General features: G+C 36.9%; 1 protein-coding gene across 2 annotated transcripts in view; it reads right to left on the reverse strand.

The window, feature by feature from the left end:
• MPPED2 (metallophosphoesterase domain containing 2) overlaps nt 1-10,704 on the reverse strand; it is a 72,330-nt gene that overhangs the window by 26,642 nt on the left and 34,984 nt on the right. For both annotated transcript variants that reach the window (XM_072421854.1, XM_072421855.1), the window contains exon 3: nt 2,076-2,257. In XM_072421854.1, the coding sequence (XP_072277955.1) occupies nt 2,076-2,257 (182 nt within the window). The remainder of the gene's footprint in view (nt 1-2,075; nt 2,258-10,704) is intronic.

Consider the following 10,704-nt stretch of genomic DNA (forward strand, 5'->3'; position numbering starts at 1 on the left):
CTAGACTCTCAGTAGAAATCTGCACCCATTGCATCCTTAGTTCACCCCTCACTTCAACAATTCTGCAGTTACAGTAAATGCCAGGTGGTGGGCCCGGCTAAAAATGGATGGGTCAGAACACTGATATTATATATACTACTATACTATATACTTCAACAATTCTGCAGGTAAATTTACTTCTGTAAGATTCTTGGATAAACGCTGCTTGCCTTTGGCCACTATACTAACAATCGCAATTCAATAAAATAAGTTAAAACACCAGCAGTGGACGGAGGAAGAGGTGTGGCTGATGCAGGTGTTCTGAGAAGCAGATGGGAATTGAGATGGCCATTTATGCTACAAAGAAAACTATGTCACCGGCATGTCTACGATAAAGTGACAGACCCTGCTTAAAAGTCAATAGCAGAATGAAATCAGCCAAGCATCACACGAGACATCGAGTGGTTCTAACCACAATAAGATCGAGTTTGCTTGACTTGGAGTGACAGAATCACAAATGAGTAGAAAGCCCTGAAGACAGCAGAATTTAGTGGCCCTCCTGCAAAACACGAACGTTTTAAATTAAAAATGACTCGGCAGGCACTAACTAGCAAAGTACATCTAACATTTATCCTGACATTCATGTGGCTATCCTGCTTTGCAAATCCATATAGTTGCCGGTGTTTTATACTTATCATTTGGCCTTTTTAGCCTTTTATCTGGGAAAGTTCAGCTCTGTATGTTCATCCATTCTTACACTATATGATCTACTGGACAGTGCAGACTAGAGGTCCATCCTAAAGATGTAAAATAAAGAGCCCATTCACAGATTTTGATAATTGAAGTCATGAATAAAATGCAACTACATTTTATTAAGCAATGCATACAACATTAAGATTTGTGTGCAGTGTTGGGCTATAATAAACCTGGGTTGTGCCAAAGTGGGCTTTACTGTGTGTTGCTGCAACACAATCATTGGAAATCAGTTTAAGTCTGGAATGCATTTTGCAATAAAACCAATAAAAATGCATCAAAATTGACATGAATGCTGCAAAGCACCTGCATTGAATGTCTATGGCATATTAACACATATCATTAGTAATGTCATCACATATTAACAAGGGCAAGAGAAAACAGGTAAGCTTTTGTGCTATCACAAAGTGTCAGAGATTCACCCACTAACTTTGTCAGTCATTCAGCTGCAGCAAAGTGATCTGCTGAAATGTGTGCATGCCTTATACACTCAGAAAAACAATACAGAAAGGTCTCAATTCAAAAAGCTTTTGTGCCATTCTAAACAATTTTTAATGCATGGGTACATGGAACGTGTTAACATGCTCTGCAGTAAGGATGCCCAATCAAATGCATGGACTGGCAATGCAAAACCAAAAAGGACATGGAGTACTTCTTTCCAAAGCCGCGCACCACAATACATGTAGAACGTTATGATGTATTGTGGTGCACTGGGTAAGATAAAAAATGTGCCTTTGTGTTTGGGTACTATTGACCAATAAATGGTATGACAATATGTGTTGCAGAAACATGCAAAGTAACATATCAGTTCCAACACAGATATATAAACGGAACCTGAGAAACACCATTATTAGTTTTATCCAGTGACTATAATTTTTAAATCTCAAAAGCTCAAATAAAAGATAACAATTGCCTTTAACAAAATAAATATCCTTATCTTGTTGTGTTAGCTGTGTGCCTCAAATCACTTAAAATTTACATTCAAATAAAACCTGAGTGCTCTAAACCCAAACATTGTCCACCCACAACCAACATATTAATTTTGGATAAGCCTTTCCTTTTGATCCAGTCCTTACTTACTATGCACAAACATGTTTGAAGAATTGAATTAACTGTAGAAGTATTTTAAATAGCAGACACGGTTATTTGTGTTTGTACAGCGTAAACACAAAGAATGTAAAATTGACGCTTCACGCTCCTAATTCACCTTCAATTGCAGATTCATCTGTGTTTGAAGCAGAACACAGAGAGGAGTCAAGTGATTACATTCAATTAGAGGACAATGAGTGAGATGGCCAAAAAAGAAGGTTAATCAGGGTCACTGGGAAGCAACAGATCCTTACCTAACCAGTCATTAAACTTCTTAACCTCTGAAGGCAGGCCCAGCTCGGTGAAATCACCCGTGTGCAGCAGAATGTCCCCGTATGGCATCTGGATGCCATCTGTCCTGGAGTGTGTGTCAGATACGCAGACGAAACGCGTGTGGCCGGCTGGTTTGGGAGTGTCATAAGGGATGGGGTCTACCCTGCAGCAGAGATAATTAAACAAGTGTTACAAGTTGGAAACACAACAGATGCATACGCCTGGAAAGAAGAAAGTCACATGTACAATGAAAGGCAAAACAAAGTCTAAGCTTACTGAGAGTTAACTAAGCATTTACATTTCAGTACTGGAAAAAATGTTATAGAAATGGATATGGCACGCATGAAAATTAAGGATATGGCATATGGCACGCATTTTAATACCCCTTGCAAAAAAAAAAATCTGTTTCAAATATACATGTTTTAGGGAATTTAAAAATCCTCCTTTATCACTGAAATACAATATAACAAATATTGCAAAAAAGTTTTTAGTAATTATAGCATATATGCATGAATAGTTATAAAACATAATATCAAATCATAAGACATATAACAATAATACAAGTCAGATATTGCATCAAGTGGATGAAGTAATACAGCAACAGATCCCTTCTATATATTGGACCTCCCAGTTTGGTATGGGAGGTTTTCTCTCCAAACACGAGGTCATGCTTTGTCACTTGCACCATTAGGTTATAATATTATAAATATGTAATATTTGGAGAAGCACAACACAATTAATTTTATTGTAAATTTTATTTTAAATAAATTTTAGTCTAAAAACAAATGTTTCTCAAATTCAGTTCCAAATTACCAACACATTTGGGGGGACATTAAAAGTCCCCCTTCATCACTGCAATACCATATAACAAATAGGGGTTACTTTTTTGAAATGGTAATGGCAGGTATGCACCAACCAATAATACATAACAGTATCAAATTATAAGACATAAAGCATTAAATACAGGTCAGATATCAGATCAGGAACCTGGAGCAACAAATTTATTTTTCATATTCACCTCCCAGTTAGGTATGCGGTGTTTTACTTCTAACATGGGTTCATGTTTGATTTCTTGGACCCAGTGTTTCTCCCCAGCCCTTTTTAGCCAGGAGCACCACCCGGCACTTTTCAGCAACCACCCGGCTGTTTTTCATTGGTTACTGATGAGTTGGGTCACAATAAAGGGACCACCACCCGTCTAAAATTTCTTCCCATCCAGCTTAAAAAAAAATTTGGGGTTGAGCACCGCTTGGACCATTTTTCTGTTTTGAGTAATAGTAAAAATAAAATCGTACAATTTATTTTAGTCTATAAACAAATGATAGTTCTCGAACCTTGTTTCAAAACACGATTGAGCCACTACAATACAAAAAAGAAAGCCCTATTGGTTGTAACTTTTGTATGGTCATTACAATATCAAATCATACCACATTAAACATTAATCCAGGTCAGGTATCAGATGAATCTAAAAGGCCCATAGCTTTCTTACCCTTATGCAACCCCACACAAGAAAATTCTAACTTTCCAAGTTACACAGCAGATGCTCCACTCAACTGTACAAAAAATGGCAAAGGGAAACATTCTGAATTTTTTGTTTAAATACTCTAATTCTCAAGGTCTAAACAAGACTGGAGGAAACAGTGTAACTTAAGTTTCTCCATAAATTACACACAAATACATATATACAAACACACACGCACGTATACACAAACCTGTGTGTCATAAATCACGCCAACACCCCTCCTTTCCTAAACACCAACAGATCACATCTAACAAAATGTTAAAAATAGACGCAAAGCGATATAAAATATTTACATTTGAATATCTTACTAATATAAATTATACATAATTTTTAGAATGCTTTGTCTGTTTATACACAACAGGTAATATTACAAAATTTTGTAAATTTTATCCCCCAACAAAACTAATAGCTTTGAACAAATGCTTGTAAATCCTTTTTAGGTAAAATTATAACAATCTTTTACTTATAAAGTGCCAACAGAATACATAGGTGCTGTACAATAAATATGGGCTGACAAACCTGCATACATAACAAGTACAAACTATGAAACAGGAGTAGGTAACAATATTGTGATGCTCCTTATCTACTATTCCTGAACAAATATTGGGTATTGAATTCTACTCAATGAGTATACACCAGTAGCCTTTGGCCTATATGTAAAATATTAGTTTTGGGTGGCCTGTCTCTAACTTTTATTAAATCATTAATAAATGGTCGGTAAGGGAAAAAGACAGTCTGCTCATATTATGAATGATAGCCAGCGTAAATGTATAAAAATCAATTTTTTGCTTTATTTAAGGAAGTACTCAAAAACTTGGACAGGGAAATGGCAGTGGATGTAGTATACTTGGACTTTACTAAAGCGCTTGGCATGGTTCCCCACAGACCAATAAATGTCTAAAATTACAAGAGTCACAAATAATGATTCATTCTATAAATGGTCTAAGGTTTTATGGGGTGTCCCTCAAGGTTCAATTTCGGGGACCATTACTCTTTACCTAGTTTTTATAAATGATATAGAGTTTACGAATATAAGTGCAGTGTCCGTGTAACACAAAGCTTAGTAAGTAGAATATGGACCTTAAAAAAGGTGTCTGACCCACAAGCTGACATGGACATACTGACTAGATAGTACGTAAGCACATGACAATGTGATAAATGACCGGGGAAATGGATATCTTAAAATCATTCCCTTTTATTTTGCAAATGTTTTAAATGCTGGACCAGATAGTTTCCAGGTTTTCTGGAACACCCAAGTTCCTCCATGTTTGTCTATCTTCTCCAGTCTATGAGAACTTTAATTAATCCCGTCCTAAATTGTCAATTTAAACATGAAATTAAAATTCTAGCAGAATAACATTTTGTTGAATGTGTAAATGGAATGAAACATAGGGAGGCACGAACAGAGTAATATTTTACCCTATATGCAAAGCAGTAACATGATATCAAGTACAATATGCAATTCCAGCACAATGCGAAGAACTGAAATATGTGAAAATAAAAGAATGAAGAACCTTGGCTATGAGGAAGAGATGATTAGGAGCATATATAACTATTCTGTATTATTATATTAACAGTCTATATGAAAAATTCTAAGGGAACTTGTTCACTTTAAGGACATCACAGAAAACATAAGTATATCTTGTGTTGGGTAAAGAGAAGAGTTTTTCCTTTCTAAAAAAAAGTTAAACAATTTTCCGAAGGACAGCTTTATAAAAAGGAATATTAAATGTTGATTTCAAAAGTTATCCAATTGCATACAGTGCCATGTTTTCTATGTTAATGCCGACTGATGTTACGAAAGTCTAAAAAAAAAGTTCTACCAAAAACGGTTACCTACAATTTTTGAGTCCTCTTGTTTAAAAATGATATCTTTTGCCCCCAAGGTGTAATCAGATATGGGCCAATCTTTCACCAGCATTATATTGGGTATTAGTGTAGGAATGGAGTAAGACTTTTTTAGGGTTAGTCTATGTAAACAGTCCCCATGGCGTTATCATGATCTCTATCTATTCATTTTATGTTACCTTTGCCTATCTGATCTGCACAATAGATACAAATGGTCATTTACCAATATCTAATTCTGACTGTCGTTGTGAGATTAGCAATAAAATACCAAAGTTTAGAATAATTTATTTACAGGGCCTCAGGAAAATTGGGACTTTTGTAAAGTCTAGGGGAAAAGATTGGTATCAAATCACTGCCATTCAAAGTTAAGAATTTTCCTAAAACATTCTCTGATCTTTAAATCTGATTCATACGGAGAAGTGATTGAAGGTTTCTCATAAATTGATGCAAGAAAATGGTGCTCTGTGCAGTTTGAAGTAGTACATCTACATTTTTTATCCAAGCTCTGACGGTGTCTGTATCTATTCCTGGACCAGATACAAACTATGAGCTTAGCAAGAGCAAATGCTCCAGAACTCAGAAGCCGTGATCAGATTTCACAGTTACAACCAAACATCTGCAATGAGATTTGAAAGAGAAATATAAAACTAATTCTACCAGAAGCCTACCACTAATATGAACTCTGGAATAAAATGCGAAGAGGCAATATATTAATGTCCTCATGGCCTGACCATGCAAACTAAACACATTGTTCCATTATTGTTCAGTGATGAAGCCAGCAATAAGACATTCCTTGGGGAGCTCTCTTTTAAACTATCTGTATTTCAAGCTGAGCATATAAAAACGCATGAGTTTACTTTCAGTGAATCCATATGTCAAAATGATCAGTAGATCTGAAGAGAAATGCAACTTTTGTGTGCAAATGTTGACTTTTTCAGTGAAAGTCAAGCCTAGCTCCAACACAAACCTACATCACCAGTTTCTTTTTCACTGTTTTACTGCGAGGAGTAGTCCTGGTTGCCACATGGAGGGCTTGGTGGGTTGAAAAATATGAGTGAGGATTTCCATGCAGTTACCAGTCCCCAATGTCAACCTCTAGTTGCCCAAGAGTGGCTACGTTTAGATTGTATAGGCATTTTATGGGCTTCATCAAACACTCATGCACTAATTTCCCCAGATTTTTTTTTAAACTGGGTGGGAAGAACCTGTAGGTGGGTGGCATCCCCTGTATTGTAACCCAACTTTTTAGTAACCATCTAAAAACAGACGAGTGATTACTGAAAAGTGCTGGGTGGTGTGCCCAATAGAAAGGGGCGCGGGAGAACACTGCTTACAGGTCCGATTGCATTGGAAATAGTGGGGTAAAGGAAGCAGAAACACTTTCTTACAAACATCAATGCTCAATTACCACCAAAAACAGATTGGAAGGTGTTAGGCAGTCAAGTCTATCGAGGCAGCTAAATGGCTTATATGTCAGGAGATGCTGCTGAAGTGTAACAACTCAAAACTGCACCACAACTACGCCACCTAAAAAACGCTTGCAAAAAAACTTTGCGAGGACTTCTCAAAAGCTCACAACTAGTTCAACAATATTAGAAGGGCTTGGTAGTTCCTGGACATTTTCTCATCAGTAAGGCAGTAGTATGCCACTTTCAAAACCATCGGTCTAAACAAACCCTACGTATTCTAGTTACCGCATTGACCAGAATTTCGGGTTGCAGTTCCTAAAATAAATATCTAGCCTGTGCACCTGATTTTTTTTACCTTTCTTGCCTTACTTAAAGCATTATTGTGTGATAGCATAATACAGAACACGTAAGAGACCTATGTGCTGCTGAGATCCGGTAATGGAATTAACCTTTTTCTAAGTTTTTTTTTTAGGTCCTATTAAGAATCGGACCTCTTCCCTGTCAAGGCAGCATACGAAAATTTGTATGTTAAAATCCAAAGTTGTCTGAACCCAATATATATTAGAGGTCTCAAGTGACCCTCCTCTGAACTCAAATATTCCAGTGATTGTCCGTTTTTCCGTTCAAATTATGCACACAAATCTAACTGACGAAGCCAAAGGAGGACAAAGTCCTGAAATGGGTCCCAGATGTGTCTGCATGTCTCCTAAACACAATATTCAGTCACAATGTTCTCCTGGTGTATTCATATCTTGTAAGTGTTTACGACTGCTCGGGCCATTATTTTATATTACTTTTTTGTCATATAGTCGGCCATAGTGCATATAATCATCCACAAACCCACAATTGTGCCTTTAGATGAAAAAAAAAAAAAAAAGATTATATTATGTTTCTATCTTTATTGGTTTGAAATATCAGGGAATATGTGTTTCAAGTTTATAGGGGAGTTAAATTATTATGAGTGTAAGGTTTACAGCCTAAGCCTGCCCTTTTTATCCAGGGTTTCGTGGAACCTTAAAGTTCCTCCAGAGGTTGCTAGGGGTTCCTTGAGTAGTATTGGATGAATCTTTTATTCACTGCCCATCAAAGTAAGGGGGCAATTATAGAACACAATGCAAGGGTTATCTTTTCCATTTAATAGAGCAGTGGCTGTATTATTTATCAAATCAACTGTAATTTTTCATTTCTAAATCTGATCAAAAGAGAGTAAAATTAAGTGTAGAGTCCTTAGTTGTTCAGGTCATATAATTTGTATTTCCATTTCTCAGAGTTGATATTAAAGAATCAACCATGTACTAATTGCATTTTGTAAGGTTGAGTGAGTTTAGGATTATACCAGTTTGCAGACTCAATCTTAATTGTACATTTCAAGGATTCCCGAAACAGGTAAAATTTATAAGACATAGGTGCACTTGCAAACAATAAGTACATCCACTGGGTAAAGGCAACTTTTAGTTTTTTAGGTTTCTTTTAGCTAAAAATAAAGGGTAATTCTTTTTGCATGATGTAACAGGAAACTGGGAGTCCATTAGGACCCCATGTACCTAGAACTTAGCTCAACAATTCAGAGGACTCCTAAGTTTACATGGCCTACTATAATATTCATGCATGGAAAGGTCAGTTATCTCTTACCTTTGCAGGAAGACGTTAAATATGTGGTTTTACTTATTGGGCCATATACAAGAAGCCTAATATTACAGAAAAAAAATCTTAAAAGCTTTTATGACCCTAAAGAAATTGCACTAACCCATCTTGTTACATTTTTTTCAGAACGCGACCTAATTAGAGAAAAGCCCTCCACATCCATGCAGAAACTGTTTGGATGAAGACGAGTATGGTGGTTGTGGCTCATTAAGCCGAAAAGCAATCAATAGGAAAATTCCTGTGTGATCAATAGTTCAGAGCTCTGTGCTAAATACCAGTTACATTTCATTACAACTAGAACATAAGTGTGCAGCGTGTTCAATCACTAATGGAATTATTTCCCAGTAGAGGTGGTGCTGCCTATTACTGCAGAGCATTACAGCAGAACTCTAGGCAAATAAAAGAAAACACCCTTCAGTCTGGTTATGGGTTCATTAGAAATCAGTAAATGTATTTAAACATTCTGCTTGTGTAATGGACTAAAACCTGAACCTTATTTTACCATTTTCCCAAAAAGATGTTCACAGGATCCTCAGGAGGTTGTGCACTGTAAGCCAATCGGGGTCTATTGCTCTGCATAGGACTCTCATCTGTGTTTAAGGTTACTTGGTATTCTGCTAAGAACCCACAAATGTTTTGGAGTGTGGCACTGCGTAAATAATACTATATGGCTAGTCCTGGCAACAAAGTTTGGTCATATACACAATCCTGACTGATGAATTAAATAATGAGGCAAATTTGTACACCCAGTCTGGTGTTTGTTGTTTTCGTTCCATAAATTATTGTTTGAAATACTTATTTTAAGTTATTCAGAGTCCAAAGGCTGTAAACATACTGTAGTGTGGATATTACATCACATTATAGTTAAACGCCAGGCAGTGATGGACATAACCAACAGTGGGCCCCTGTACAAGACTAACTTGGGTCCCCACTGACAAACCTGGGTGCCCCAAGTGGCTCAGTAGGGTACAGAAGCCTCTTTCAGTGGCACACTTTACAACTCCCTATGTCCACCCAAGTCCAGAAAAACATCTAAATACAAAAGATGAAATACATATGAAGGAGTTGGATTACCAGTCGAGGTTTTGTATTTCTGTCTATCAAGTCTGGAGAGTTATACAGCCTTGTATGCCAAGGCCGAAGACCTGATTTTTCTCTATTGTACTTAAGCAATCAATGCTTGTAGGTCTTTCTTCTCTCCCCTAACCTGTGGCTTGACAATTAGGAAGCAGCAGACTGATGAGAAGATCACCATTTTTTTTTTATTTAAAATTATCGATCAGCAAAACTAGGCCTTCAGTAGTGTTGGAATTGAGTCTTGCTGTTCCTCAAAAATGGTCTCCAAACAATTTGCAATTTATTTTGTAAAAAAATGAAGTGTAAAAATATCCCTTATTCATGGAAAAATATTAAAACTGTCAGGCTGTCCTCCACTGCATTCTTCATGTATCCAAACTTCCACCTATTCAATCTATCGCTTCATCTGTACACCCTATCCAATCTATCCATTAATGCCTCTGTTTTTTTCCATGAGCCAGACAACCAGATTAAACTTTAAACCTGATCTGCCATCTGTCCATTCCTCACCTGGAATGCCCTGGCATAGCTCAGGTTTACTCAAAGCCTTCCTAGCCCACATTGGATGTTGAATTGTAGGATTGGCACAGCATGAAGTGCAGTAACCTGATGCAACCTTCTAGTGGAACCTGCTGTGGTCTCATTATTATGTAGAGAAGCATCCAAACAGTGTGCATCAGATAACATTTTGAGAATGGCCCCATGGAACAGACAATAGTAAGCTGCCACCTCATAACAGTCCAACAAATCTATGAACAAATTTAGGCTGTATGACTGGAGTCCAACTTTGCCAAATGTCCACTTTAACCTGCAGGATAAAGAAAGCCTAAGGGGTATCACTAGACCCTACACACATTTTGTGCTGATGCTGGTTGCAAATCAAGTCTTTGGTGAACCTGTAATTTGTTCATGCATGGCCAAGTAATCAGCCAAAGTGTATCTAAGCCATTTTTTTAGCTTTTATTAGCATACTGGGGAGTTAGAAGTTTCGTTTACTGTTGTTCCCTACCTAGGGAGGTTCATCTTTTCCACTTCTAGTTCCCTGAAATTTTGAAAGAGCTATTCCTTAATCTACATATCATGATAAATGTGACCAACTGCTAAATGCAT

The sequence above is a fragment of the Pyxicephalus adspersus genome, chromosome 9 (assembly GCF_032062135.1).
Source record: "Pyxicephalus adspersus chromosome 9, UCB_Pads_2.0, whole genome shotgun sequence".
NCBI classification, from domain to species: Eukaryota; Metazoa; Chordata; class Amphibia; order Anura; family Pyxicephalidae; genus Pyxicephalus; species Pyxicephalus adspersus.